This window comes from Aythya ferina, assembly GCF_964211825.1.
Source record: "Aythya ferina genome assembly, chromosome: 1".
NCBI classification, from domain to species: Eukaryota; Metazoa; Chordata; class Aves; order Anseriformes; family Anatidae; genus Aythya; species Aythya ferina.
This window is the reverse complement of record NC_140296.1, coordinates 68944165-68959218: the sequence shown is the minus strand read 5'-3', so window position 1 is coordinate 68959218 and position 15054 is coordinate 68944165. Positions and strand designations below refer to the sequence as shown.

Below are 15054 nucleotides of genomic sequence, written 5' to 3'. Positions count from 1 at the left end.
GTTTTTGGACAGAGTTTGGGGACAGTATGACTTCTTGCTTCTCAACCCAATAGCTGCTTCTATTTAACTGCTGCCGAAGGTCAGTTGGGAGAGCCCTGTATGAGCTCCCACCTTGATTTTCATTGTACATCTGAATCTCTGAGTCAGCTACTTCATGCTAATTGCTAATATCATCACTTAGCATGGAAAACTTTTGTCTCGAGTACCAGCAGGTGTGTTGGGGATTTCCAGTGCAGAATTGGCTTGTCTGTAAGCCCAGTTATTGTATCAAGCAAGTGAAAAAAATACTGTCGTAAGATTAAGCCTTCCTGTGTACCAGTTTTCTGATTTAAAAATGCTCTTTGTAGTTTCACTCTCTCTAGGGCTTACAGTTGTGCCCTGTTAGGTTTTGTCACCTTGAAGTAAAGAGGTTTTTCATTGATGCTCTTCAGGTTTGAGATACGTAAATATTAGAAAAGAGGGAGCAGCCTCTCTTCTGGAGAGGATTGGTGCAGTTGCTACATCTCAACTGAGCTACAGCAGACATCAGTGCAGCCTCTTGGTCTGCTGGAAATTTAGGTAATTTAAATCACTTGAAAGTCAAGCATACGAATTTAAATTGCAATGCATGTGCAGCAGCCCTAGCACAGCCCAGCAGTCTACAAATACATGCCTGGGCAGTTGCCATGGATCCTCTTACGGATGTTAATTTCAGCTGTCAGAGCGTGTTAAATTATGGTGATCTGACTGTCAAAAACCAAAGGAGAGTAAGAATTTTAGACTGTTTATTCTGAGACCAAAAAAATGGAGAAAAATACAAAGTTTCTAAATTCAAGCCGTCTGAGCTGAGGTGTTAGTGAAAGCAAGTGGAGCCCAGGCACTTCCCAAAAGTGGAAAATGGAGTATCTTCAAGATGAAGGAAGACTCACCCTCCCTAGGAAGGGAGCTGTATGTGACATTTCAAACACATGCATCAAGGTACCTGTTGCGAAATGATGTGGATTGAGGAAAAAATGTGTTGATAAAACAACCACTTGATACAGAAGTCATATATATCAACGTGTTTTAGTTGACAATAAGGTATCAGTGCTGAAGGAAGAGACTTCAAGTATTTCTGAGGAAGCATTGAGAAAGGAGAGAATGAAAAAATACAGTGTCTCTGTTTACCATGTGCTTATGTCTCTTCTGCATTTGTTTCCTATTTTAATATTAAAGGATGTAATAGAAATCCAGAGAATTTATGGTCTCTTCAGAGAGATGATGAAGTCCTCTTAAAGGAAGATGGATGACATGACATAAAAGAATGATGTAAATCTGCTGGTAGCTGGACAAGTGTAGTCAGGGAAATACATCCACACTGTTGTCTTTGCACTTAATTCAGCAGCTGCCTGATTGCTCACTTTCAGAATTGCATGCTGCTGTTATAAGCACTTCCTATAATAAATTCAGAACACAAATCTGTTTCCGCTTCCTAATTGGCATGAAATGGGTTAGGACAATCCTCAGTATTACGTCCCAATTGTAAGTGACTTCCTCTGCCTCTGACTGCAGTAAAGATGGAACTGTAGGTCAAAGGCTGGATGCTGTTAGCGATGGCTGCAGTTTCAGGTATGATGTTGAACTTTGGAAGGGTCTCAGTAACTGTTAAAAAATTTGCCAAGATAAGTCTTCAATCATAAAAGCAAAGCCTTAAACCTGTTCAGTGATAAAACAGTTTCTGAGCATGCTTAAAATACAGGTAAAAAATACTATTTGTAGTATTTTACCCTTACATTTTTTGCTTATGGGGTTTTTATTTAGTGAAACTGTTTGTATGAATTCTTATAGACCTGTTTAAATTGTATTTAAATATGCTTATGTCAGCAGACTGGTGTTTTTAGAAAATATTTACTGCAGGCTTTGTTTGGCTGTATGTGGAATTCCTTGGACAATTTCATGATGAAGGCATTCTCAGAAATATTGATTAAAGCGAGGTTGAGATGATCTTACTCATGTTTTCTTTATCAGTACTGGATATTTTTAAAGCAAATACATCAGTCAGCTTTCATAATTCATATTAGCAAATGGACTGAGTGCAGGTCTTTGCTAATTAGTCGAGCTGGATTTACCTCCATATTTAATATTTAAACTTCAGGAGTTCACTGTGTACATCTTGCTTTTTGGACCTCATTAAAACAAACACAAACTTGGAATGTTTTTAATCATGATAGGGTTATTTTCCTAGAATTTGAAGTAATGCCTTTTAAGTACTTTTTTAAAACTGCTTTTTAATAAGCAAGTTGTAGTTCTCCCTGTAATTAATATAGATAAGAAAAAAACTTCATTTATAAATTCATTGTTCAATTTCTTTGCATGTATGAAACACATTTTTCTGTTTTTTTTTATTGAAATGGACTTAATGAAACAGTAAGTATGTAATACAAAGAAAGACTGTGTACTTAGCTATATGTACATTATTCTGAAAAGCCCTCAGAGGGGAAATGGTCAAGTGTTAGTCCTCACTTTTATTACAGAGCTCTTACACTCAGGAGTTGGCAGCTCAGTTTGCAGTCCTAGAAAGCAGCTGACGTGTTCTTACATCTAATGGGTTTCTTTCAAGAGGTTAGCTGGACTACAACCAAGCCACATTAGGTGGATGCGGTGGTAATGAAAGGTTTATCCTTAAATCCCTTCTTCTGCTTTTTCATCCCCCAGCAGTTCTTTCTTTCATCCCCTTCCTCCGAGTTGACTGTCTTATTTTGCACAGATTATGTGGATTTATCCTCAGGTAGCAGTAATGGAAATGGTTTGAGTTACGACATGTGAGTTCCCCAAGTGGAAAATGCGGTGGGTTCCTCCAGCAGGATCTGGCTGGTACTTGCTTGCAAGCTAGAAATTCGCTTTGACAAATTTGGTGTTGAATTCAGGCAGCTGGCAGGCAGCCAGCCTCTTCTAGGTGCAAATGACTCTGCTAAATGCATTGGTGAGTGAAAACTCCTATGTGACAACTCAAGCCAGCGTGCAGATTCTCACGGGATGCTAAAACCAAGCACTCCAGGAGCTTTAACATGTTCTTTGAGACTGAGTTGGTTTTTGTGTGTATGCAACTGAAAATCCAAGCCCTTAGCGTGCCTTGGTTGCGTGCAGACTGCGTACATCACTACAGCCAGATGTAAGCTCCACTGGCAAGCATATGTGTGAACTATGAAATGCAGCTTGAGAGGCTGCTCCTTAGTCACTTTTTAAGTACTACTCACATGTAGTTCTGCACGTGCACAAAATGTGCTGCCTGACATACGTCACGATGTGTCTCTGGTACTTTGAACCTTGGAGCAGTTGTAGTCACTTTTACCTTCTAGCATGAAAAGTGTTCCTGCTGCTGTTTCTGAACTTGTGTGTTACATGCTGGAGCTTCCTATCTTTCAGGGAAACCCAGTGCTGTTCTGTAAGCAAAGTAAATCATACGGTCTGCTGTGTTGTGGCACACTAACATATGTAAGCCAACAAAATACACTTATTTGTATAACATCATGCCTCAACTTTTTAGCCTTTGAATTTGTATATACTCGGTTTTTGATGGTTATGCTTCAGACAGTTACACAGATGCTTTCTAGGAAGTTGCTGGAAAATACACTGACTTTACCTGCATGGCCAAACCATCATGACAGAAAACATCAGCTTCTAAAACTTTGGGAGTCCACATCCATGCAGATTGGGTTTATCCAGCAGCATCTGTGTTGGCGTGGCCAAGACAGCTCTGTTTGTTTAAAAAAATAATAATCTTTTAAACTCTTTTAAACTCTTTCATACTTCCTTGCTATGGAAGCACTGCAGTTTTACTAAAATGCACTGCCTCTACTGTTGTGGTGGTGTTTTCTACCGAGTTTCATTTATTTTCTTGTTAGGTGTCAGTTGAGAGAGATGGATATTCAAAGGAGCAGCTAAATCTGTGACTTTCAGTTGAGCAGCTTAGCAACGTTGTCCTCATAAAATCTGCTTCAAGGAACATTGCTAGGCTTTGACTCACAATACGGGCCTTTTGGTAATCCCTTATCTGACTTCCTCGCAGGTGTTCAGCACGGTGTTCCAACCAGTGTTGCTCAACTCAGTGTTTCCTTCCCCTTCTTTAATACTGCCATTTCTTTTATGCTGCTCATTACAGCCTGGTTCCCAGCCAAAAATAATTTCCATTTTTTTTGACTGCTACATATATGTAAATATGAGTATTTTCTTTAAAGTAAATGTGTTTCCATGACACGAAAATCTTTATACCATGACAAAAGGGTTGCTGTCCCCCCAAAATAATACACAGGCAATACCTGCCTTCTCAGAACTCATCAACGTTTGTAAAACTTCCACAAGAGTAAATTGGTGGTGGTATATCCTGCAAAGCCAGTGAACTCACAACTGGGAAGAAAAAAAGTATTAGTGTACTTGTAAGAACAAATTCAAAAGGAGAACATCTCTCTAATATATAACTGGTACTTAAGGTCTGTAAATCACTAGTGTTGTTTTTAAAATAATAATAAACTGCTGTATTTAGAACATGGCTTGTGCTCTGTCCTATTCAGGAGCAAAATTCTCCTTACACATTTGTAAGATGCTAAATGTAAAGATTTACGTGAAAGGCAAGATGCAAAACTACATTGATGTGGGAAGCATATGATAGGAGTATCAAGTTGGAGGGAACTGCAACGTGGTCTTGCATCAGAAGTATTGTTGTTTTAAAAGATACAGTGAACTTCGGTTTAAAAAAAAAAAAGTTTTTTGGTCTCCTTTGGGGCTAAAATGGCTCATGGCAAGTGATATGACATAGTCCATCAAATGGATGGACTACTTAATATAGTATATAACTGAGTTTTTCCAGAGACTCTTGTAATGTCCATTTCAATCTAGTAACCTGAGCTCACTTGCTTTCCTTTGTGGAGACTTCATAGCTAACTTGTTTCTTTAGCTGAGACTTATATGTATATTCTAAGGGGTTACCCTCTGTGTAGCTCATCTAGGTTATAGATACTCTGTATCTGCCCTTCCTGATACTGGTTTTCAATACCAGTTGGTGTGATTCTTTCCCCATGTGCTCCTTTTGCATGAGGAGCTTCAAAGCCTCGAGACCCATTATGCTCCCCACCTTCAGCTCAGTCACTCTCCTGCCCTGCTGTGCTGCTCGTGATGTGGCTGGCCCATTGCCTTGGTGTCAGCAGGAGAAAATGGCTCAGGAGAAAGCATCTCACTGGTGGCATCGCTTCCTTCTTTGTCCTCTTTGTTCCTGTTTTCCTTCACACTCCTGTAGTCTGATTCTGGGGCATAAGGGACGTGTTGGTGCTTGTGTGGATAAGGTAGGGTAGTGAAATAAAAAGAGGTTCAGCATGTTAAGAACACGTACCGGTAAGTACAGTTAGCACCATCCTGGATTGTAGGCGGATCTTGCCAGGAATATGGTCTTTGCAGATTGTACAGGTCCTTCTGTGCCTTACATTACTGCTGTTGAGTTTTCTTCTGCACGTGGGTATGTTTAATAATGCTGCACACGTTTGACCAATATGTTTGTGCTGCTAAACAGCACATTTCTTGGCAGGTAAAAAAATATTCTTTAATAACTTGTAATTTAATGAAAGGATACATTTCTGTTGGGGGGAAAAGGTGTTACTGACCTGTAATGGCCTGCACATAGGAATGAAACTCTTTCCTATGAAACATAATAACTTCTGTGTGACTTTACCTGAATTTTCAATTCCAAGGAAGCAATGCAGTAGGTCTGTGTGAAGGCACTGAAATTAAAAGAGCAAGATGTTTCTGAGACTTCTTCACAAGGGTCAGGAGGAACGGGAATTCATTTGACTGTAATATTCATGTCCTTTTATTTGTTTTTTTTTCCTACCTCTGTTAGTAAGATGTGACTACTTTTCAAAGGCATGTCTGCTGTCTTCCACTCTTAAGTATCACATGAAGTATCACATGAAAGTTCAAAAAACAAATCTGTGTGGTCCCTTTGTAAAACCTTTTGTTGTCAGCTGCATAGATCAAACTGCAGTCTCTTGTAGTCCGATGAGTTTAGTTAACCCAGCAGTGCACCTTGTTTTCATATGGTTTTCTGTGAATTTTGTCAACACATTGCTAACTTATTTGAAATAAGTGCTTAGAAGAATGGAAATGGAGAAGGCTAACAGGCTTAACTGGCTAACAGATAAGATCTTTGGTAAGTATCTTGCTGCGTTAATCCCCAAACGCTAATACCTGCTTAAAGTGATTTAGCATTACTGTTGTTTTCTGATGTTTTACAGTTGTGATTTATACTTGCTTTCTTCTTAGGTTTGGAGAGTAGATTTTAATGTAGTTAACCTGATAAGCCATTGGGATGTACTAATGAAATAATTTCATCTGTTCACTCAATAGCTAGAGATGATTGCCATGGAAAATCCTGCAGACTTGAAGAAGCAATTGTATGTTGAATTTGAAGGAGAGCAAGGGGTAGATGAAGGAGGTGTTTCCAAAGAATTTTTTCAACTGGTTGTGGAAGAAATCTTCAATCCAGATATTGGTATGTTACCTTCGCTTCTGAGTAATTAGTAAGCTCTTTGCAGTGCCTTTCTACATTTGCTGCTTCTTTTCCGTGAAGTTCCCCAGATTCCTTGGTGACTGAGAGTACTTGACACATTAAGGCTCAGTGTTTTGCCATCAGTCATCCTCCTGTGGAGCAATGATGAAAGGCATAACTGTATGTAGTTAGAGAAAGCTGCCATTGTTTGCTTAAATATGTCAGTAGTGCAGGGTTCCTTTGCAGGGTTCCTTTGTTTGTTCTCTCACTTTTCTCCTCGCTTTGCTTTGTGATTAGCTTCTAGAATTAGTAAGCAAACCAGAGAGGAAGAACTTCTGCAATAAAACCAGAGTAGGACTATGGTGAGTTTTTGAGTTATTTCCTCCCCTTCCCCCAGCTTAAGAAAATACATACATATATTTATGTGTTTAAGAGTTTCAGTTCTTCTAATGATTTACACTAAAATGTCTCTAGTTTGACAGTAGTGTCGAACTTGAGTGACTAAGATGTATCAAACTGTTCCTAGTTCTTCTTAACCAACTACAAGGTTTTTATATTTGTTTTAAGTCACATTTCCATTTTATTATTTTTCCATTGCTCCCTGCACCAGTCTCTTACACTTCTGTTTTTATTCATGCACGTACATGCTTTTAATATGCAGCTTGCCTGCAGTTGTGGCAGAATTTAAATGATTACATTATTGTGAATGTTCTCTCAGGACAGAAATCAGACCTACTGGGATTCTATCATAATTTCATGATTACATGGAATGTGATGTCATGTTTTAGTTCCTCTAATCTAACTTCTATTAAAGCTCAACAGCTTGTGGCCATCAGTTAATGTGGTTATCAAACTTTTTTTTAAAACTGTTGTTCTTAGTTTTGTAGCTTAGAAAATCGACTAGGAAATAGGTGTTTGTTTTGACCAGATGAAGGAGGAAGTCCCCAGACATGTTAAGAGAATCTGGATCTTGGGACTTGGCCTTTGCCATACCAAGGCGGGTGCTTGTAACAAGTGACGCAGACTCAGTCTTATTCACTCCAAAAACTGCTGTTGGAATCAGATTTGGAATCTGAGTTAAAGGGTACTTGGAATATATTAAAGAATGGCAAAATAAGGAAATCTTAGTACTTTGTTCAAGTACTGTTTCCCATGTGAAATGTTTGTTTTAACCTGAGTTTATCTAAAGAGAACTTACGTGGGTTTCTTCATTGTGCTATATATTGAATAGACCTGTGTAATAACTGAAGTCTGGTTCAGCTAAGATTTTGCTTGTGTATGTACGTTCCCTCTAGATAAAGATGGATAACAGATCAGGTGTGCATGCATGGTTTCTTTTTTTTTAATTCAAAATACAAACAATTACAAGCAGTTTTGTATTTATATCAGCTTTGCCAACAAAAAATAGCTTTTTTTCTGCTTTTGGTATAAATATGTACAATCAGAAAATGTAGCTTGCTTTCACATTCTTTTCTTTTACACATATATTAATATGCACTGTGGTGTATGCAGTGTATAAGCTGTTGTACTGTGACTTCTGCTGACTTGCGAATGATTCATTTACCAGTGATAGAAATCCTTTAAATAGAATTTAAAACATCTGCCTAATAGGCGTGTGTGGAGTGATGTTTATTATAATAGTTATCTGGTAGTGCACTTCAAATGTTTTCATATTAAACTATCTTAAAGTTTTTGTCAAAAAAAAAAAGCAAAATCACAAAGTATGAGATTTATGACCAACAATTCTCATGGGAAGAGAAGGAATAGCTTCATCTAATTCTTAGCAGCATTACAAAATTGTTTTCCCCTTGTTGCATTTTCCCCTTATTGCAGCTTTTCTTTCTTCTGGTGTTATGTTGTAATTTTAATGTACAATAGTTTCAATTTGGGTCAATGAATAAAATACTGCATTTCATTTTAGTCTTTCCAGATGTGAATATGGGTAAACTGTTAGTCCTTCATTATTATACATTTTCTGGAATTGTTTGTTTTCACTGTTTAACTCTTTCATCATCTTCCAGAAAGTGCAAGTCATTGCTTTTATTATGCCAGTAATCCAGAAGCTGCCTAAACTTCAGCCAATTCGGAAAATGGAATGCAGGCCTCTGTTTAATGTTTCTCCTTCATATGCTTGTGTTGCTCATCTGTCTCTGATTTCCAGTTTTCTTGCCTGATGTTAGTCTATTTGTGTTGCCGTTGATATGTGTTGCCGTTGATAGCTGACCCTGTCCTAGTACTTTGCTGAGATAAATAATAATCTATTTTGGGGAATAGCCAGCTTCTTAGAATGAGTTTGCAGGTCATTCCCTTAGGTTCAGTTGAATGAGAATTCAGGCTTCATATCTTGTTTGAAGGTGACATCTTATTTTCAGTCTAAGGAGGCATTTGGTGGCTCTGTGGCTTTGTAACCAATTTGTGCATCTCTTTAGGTTGTAAATATGCGTATCTCTTTAAGAGCTGTTGAGATAAATCTTGAGGCAAATGTAGTTCACATACTTGACCACATGCATCTAACTTCTGCCGTGTTGAGAGGAAGGAGCCTGGATACTTTGCCTTAGATTCTGCAGGGACATCATCAGGCTTAGCTGTACAAGCTGTAGGTCACTGGCAATATGGCTTTATTTATCCACTGTGGTCTCTTAAACTCCTCTTAAGTCTGTTTTTGTATTTGTCTTTGCTTACCAGACTTCACAGTGGGATTCATTTAAATAGCTTATAGCCTCTATAAAAACCATGGTTTCATGAACAAGAGGTAATCTAATGGCTTGTTACAGCAAAAGGGAGAGAAACTTTCTCTCATCCACGTAGTCCTATCCCTTCCCTGCAGCTCTTAGCAGGTACCAGTTCAGCTGTTTATTAAAACCTGCAGTGAACTTGGCAGGGGATCAGTCACCTGAAGCAGTGATCTGAATCAGATAAAGGGATAAGGGAAAAAGGAAAAACCTACCCTTTCAGCAGTGACATGTTAAAATTGCAGCTTCTCTTCGAAACAACAGTCCTGTGCTAGGTTTCTTCCTCAAGTTAGGATGTATGTGATAGCTGCACTAACTCAGTTACCAAAATACATCTTTAGGCATGTATTTAGGTGTGTTAGGCATCTACCTTGTTTTAAGTTCACATGTAATGGTTAATCCCAGCTTATCATCATAGCTTCCAGATCAGTGATACGGCTGCATCTATTCCTGTCCCTTTGAATTGGAATTGGCATGGGAAGGCCATCACTCTGCAGTAACTAGAGTTCTTCAGGACGATTTCATCCACATGGCTATTGATTGTTCTTTTCTAGCCCTGTTGTATTTATCAAAGTTAAAATCTATGTTGACAATGTGCTGCTGCTTCCTCAATAATGGAAGGGGTAGAAAAAGGTTTATATGTATGACTTCAGCAGGCATTTTAGGATGTTGTATTGCAGCCTCATGCTTGCTTGTAGTCATAAAGCGAGTACTAACATTTCGAGCAGCTTCAGTTACCCTAAAGGTAAGTAGCTTCTCTTTTTTGCCATTAAATTCAGTATAACTTTAAATATGTTTTGGAGGTGCTCTAAATAGGTTTATAAAAGTATGTTTTACTTGGCATTTTTATTGAAATGTAACCGCAATTGTTCAAAATCATTTTTTGCAGGTATGTTCACATATGATGAATCCACAAAACTGTTTTGGTTTAATCCGTCCTCTTTTGAAACTGAGGGTCAGTTCACACTGATCGGCATAGTGCTGGGGCTCGCTATTTACAATAACTGTATACTGGATGTACATTTTCCCATGGTTGTCTACAGGAAGCTAATGGGCAAAAAAGGAACTTTCCGTGATCTGGCAGACTCTCATCCTGTAAGTTCGTTATGTTCTTTGAGTTTATTACTGCCTTTTCTAGGCAATATCTTAACCGAGATTTAAATTAAAACACAAGATCATTGTCAGAGGTGGAAGCGAATTAACCAGTGACTTGTGTGAAGAGTCTGTGTTTGTTAAAACAAATTCATAAGCAATAAAATCTACATCTGATTTGGAGGAGGCAGTGAACAAATAAGACTGAGTGTTGTTAAAGCTTTGCTCTGTTTTTTACATACTGCCAAAGTGGCTTAATGTCATTATTAACAGTTGCTTAGTGTCTTCCCAAGGAGATTTCTAAACTGAGGCATTTACCTGTATTTGTAGAAATAGGTTTCTACAAAATACATAACAGTAGCAGTTGACATGTAGAGACACAATGCTTGTTTCATGTTTCCTAAGCAAAGGACAGAGGCAGTGGTTCATAAATACTCATTAAGTTTGCAAGCAGTGATCAGTGTCTATTTTACCTCTCTTGTTCCCAGCCAACAGCTACGTAAAAGCACCAAGCTGCCAGCATATGTTACTGAAGCATGCGTAGAAGCATGTATGTGGGGTGTCTTGGCCCTGCACCAGTAGCTTTCTCTTATGCTAATGAGTAGGGCTTGTTATGCTTCATTTCGTTTCAAAGTGGTGGGACACTTCCCTTTTCAGAAGCAGTTATGCAAAATCTTCAGGTATTCAAAAAAAAGAGTAAGGTGATAATTTAAAAAACGTGTCTTTTGTTTTGATATAATCAGGAATTGAGGCACGTGTAATCAAAAAATAGGCTATCCAGTCTGCTTTGGATGACTATACGTATCAACATGTCAGCTGTGACCAGTTTCTCTGTCAAATGATGTTGAGAAATACAGTGCTCCCAGATTCCAGTAGTTACAATTATAAACTAAACATTTTTGACTGGAGAAATATAGATTTATTTCTGTTGAACAAGGCAGTCAGGGTAGTTCTTTTTTCCTGCTACTCTTCTTTTTCTGTTCTGACACCTATGTTGACCTTTTAAGACATTTTTTTTTTTTTAACTCTTGGTATTCTAATATGACTGGAACTTACTTCCAAGCTTCAGAAGCCAGAGATGAAGTTCAGAGTAGTCAAGCCATGCAATCTTCTCTAATGCTATCAAGTGTGGGATGCTCCCCAATCCTCATGATCCAGAGTTCAAGTCCAGTTGTTTTCAATGCAAGGTATTTTAAGAGGTGCTGTGGATGTACCAAAAAGATCCAGCTAGTGAGAGGGCAAGGCTTACATGTGAACTTCCAGTAATTAAAACATTGAGGGGAACATTAATTACTTCTACTTCACTATAAAAATATAATCCCACTTGTTTTTTCTGACACCTTCAGTTTGTATTCTTGAATCATGTGTTGAAACTTCATTATGGACAGATGTGTATTTCTTTTTCCATTAGGTTCTTTACCAGAGTCTGAGAGACTTGCTTGAGTATGAAGGAAGTGTGGAAGATGATATGATGATAACGTTTCAAATATCCCATACGGATCTTTTTGGCAATCCAATGATGCATGATTTAAAGGAAAACGGTGATAAAATTCCTATTACAAATGAAAATAGAAAGGTACACTTTATCCTCAGATATATATTTCTAATGTAATGTGTAATTTTTAGATGCTATGTGCAGAATTACCTAGGACTCTATAGAGGCTGGTCTCACTTCTATAATGTATGTTTTAAAGCATGGCAGTTCATTATTTATTATTATTTTTTTTTGAGGGGTGGTTGCTCTTTTTGTTAGAGGGCATTGGTACATACATGCTTAGCTTCTGGGTTCTGGGTGTGATGTTTTGGCCTGTTTGAGGGATATTTGTGACTTGTTCTTCACCACAGATGAATAGAAGCTGAGAATTATGTAGAATTAAATGTATTAAATGCATAGGATTAAATGTATTTTTGGAGTTTTACATTGTTAGGAGATACTTTGAGTGGAGTATGTGTTGAAGTACTAAGAATTTCTTGGGGGCTGTTTCCTTGCAGGAATTTGTCAATCTGTATGCTGACTATATACTCAATAAATCAGTAGAAAAGCAGTTCAAGGCCTTTCGGAGAGGATTCCACATGGTGACCAATGAATCTCCTTTGAAATATTTATTTAGACCAGAGGAAATTGAATTACTAATTTGTGGAAGTAGGGTAAGAATCCTGAATGTACACCAGAAAAAAGTGGAGCTTTTTTGATCCTAATATAATTAGTGGTCGTTTTTTAAAATGTCATCTTCTTACAGAATTTAGATTTTCAAGCACTAGAAGAAACTACAGAGTATGATGGTGGCTATACAAGAGACTCTCTTATTATTAGGTAATCTTTTATAATTTCTGAAGGAGTACAAGCACTTTACATGCCTGTTTCTTCATAGTGAATTTAACACTGTCAGATTGAGTATTTTTGTAGTATCGGAAATAAGTCTTATCTATAACTGCACTTTACTCAAGTACTGTCATTAGAGCAGATAGCATAAGCAATGTTTTTAGCTTCCAGTGAACTTTTATAAAACTTTGATGGTATTTTCCTTGGGATTTTTGTATTTCTCTTAAACCATATAAGTAGGACTGTTTCAGGGCCAGGTTAGATGGAGCTTTGAGCCTCTTGGTCTAGTGGAAGGTGTCCATGCCTATGGCAGAAGGATTAGAACTAGATGATCCTCGAGGAGGATCCCTTCCAACCCAAACCATTTTGTCATTCTGTGAATAAATTATCACTGCTTGTGGTTTTGTTGGGCGGGGGGAAGAGGGAGGGGAAGGATTGCAAACACTGAATTGTTTGAGTAGGTACGATGTGTGTAGAACTTTCTAATTAGAAATCAAGCAAATTCAACATTTTTAAGAGGAAAAATGTTTGTAATGTTTTTTTTCCCCTTTACTGTCCCCTTTGACTGGAGAACTCTGTGTAAGCAAGGATCAGAGAAACACGCCTTTAGTCTTCTGTTTTTTTGACTTAAAACTGTAGTTTGTGTTAGGGTGGAGGAACTTTGACAGCAGTTGCATTTGTTTACTGTGGAGTTTAAGAAAAAAGATGGTTCAACTGGACAGTATAACCAGTGTATCGTTATAGGGCACAAGAATAATAAAACAAGGAATATTTTCAGATCATTTATCAGCAGAATTAGGACTTAAAATAGTTAAACTGCAATATTTTGGTAATATTTTTTTATTTCTACTTTAGTGTCTCAGTGACTGGTAAATACGTTGATACTTGTTTTATGAGTGCAACTTGTAAATTGATAAGATCAATGAGAGTACTAAAACTTTTTGAAGTTAAGTTACTTTTGAAAGCCTCATTTGTAGCAAAACAATTTCCAGTTTACTTATTGTTGTTTTCTTCCTTACTAGGGAATTCTGGGAGATAGTCCATTCATTTACAGATGAACAGAAAAGGCTATTCTTGCAGTTTACAACAGGCACAGACAGAGCCCCTGTGGGAGGACTTGGGAAGTTAAAGATGATCATAGCCAAAAATGGCCCAGATACAGAGAGGTAAAATTCTACATTACACTTGCTTGTTTATAAATGGAAGCAAATTCTCTGCTTTAATTTATTAAAGCTTTCACATTTAATTAAGCTAATCTTTAAGCAGAGTAGGTTCTCTTTGAATCCATTGTTATGTATTTAGAACATGGTGACGTATTTCTTAGCATGTAGTAAGTGTTCCTCAATCTGAATTCTTCTTTTTTGTGTTTTTCCACAGGTTACCTACATCTCACACATGCTTTAATGTACTTTTGCTTCCGGAGTACTCAAGCAAAGAAAAGCTTAAGGAAAGATTATTGAAGGCCATCACATATGCCAAAGGATTTGGCATGCTGTAATAAATATAACAAAAGGGATTAAATAAATGATGGTGGTGATGTCCCTGTCCAAAAAGGCCATAAGATAGTGAGCTACAGTAGTCACCTGTGTTTGTGCCTCCCTTCTTTACTGGGGACATTGGGCTGGAACAGCAGATTTCAGCTGCTTATATGAACAAAATCTTTATTTTTTCTTTTAGCGTGAAAGTGTTACATATTCTTTCACTTGTATGTACAGAGAGGTTTTCCTGAATATTTATTTTAAGGGTTAAATCACTTTTGCTTGTGTTTATTACTGCTTGAAGTTGAGCCTTTTTGAGTATTTACAAGAAAACAAACTGTACTCTCCCAAGGAAAATATTGCCATCATTTGTAGACCATGTAACCTTCAAGTATGTGCTATATTTTTGTCCCTGTATCTAATCAAATCAAGAACTGTACTTTTTGAAGAGTTTGCTTTTGAAACTTGAAGTCTTGGAAAACAGTGTGATGCAATTACTGCTGTTCTAGCCCCCAAAGAGTTTCTGTGCAAAACCTTAAGAATCAATAAAGATGGAAGGGAGAACTTGGAATGTTAAATTGCAGCCTTGAGAACTTTACTTTAGTCACAGCACAACAATTAAAATTCATTTCACTATATGTTGTCTTCACATGTCTTGTAATAAATTGTGGTTTTTAATTAGGAAAAAACATTTCTTAGCATATGAAAAGGTAGAAATTTTAGTTGCTTTTTTTTAAAAAAAAAGTTTACTGGGGAAAGTGCATTTTCAACTGAACAGCTTTAGAGTAGGGAGTGAAGTGTTTGAGGAAAAAAGATAGGAAGTCTTTGCTATATTATAAACAAAGCATGTGGAAGTGCACTTAAAATGAAGTTTTATTCTTAATTGCCTATTATGTTGACATTTTAAATAGACAATCCAAAGTCTTCCCTACA

General features: G+C 37.4%; 1 protein-coding gene across 10 annotated transcripts in view; it reads left to right on the top strand.

Annotated features, from left to right (window-relative positions):
* The window catches only part of UBE3A (ubiquitin protein ligase E3A), a 48078-nt gene extending 33379 nt beyond the window's left edge, over positions 1–14699 (top strand). For all 10 annotated transcript variants that reach the window (XM_084515936.1, XM_084515937.1, XM_084515944.1 and 7 more), the window contains 7 exons: positions 6355–6499; positions 10118–10323; positions 11732–11896; positions 12313–12468; positions 12561–12634; positions 13666–13809; positions 14021–14699. In XM_084515936.1, coding sequence (XP_084372062.1) covers positions 6355–6499; positions 10118–10323; positions 11732–11896; positions 12313–12468; positions 12561–12634; positions 13666–13809; positions 14021–14141 — 1011 coding nt within the window. In that variant the 3' untranslated portion in view covers positions 14142–14699. The remainder of the gene's footprint in view (positions 1–6354; positions 6500–10117; positions 10324–11731; positions 11897–12312; positions 12469–12560; positions 12635–13665; positions 13810–14020) is intronic.
* Positions 14700–15054: the final 355 nt, after the last annotated feature.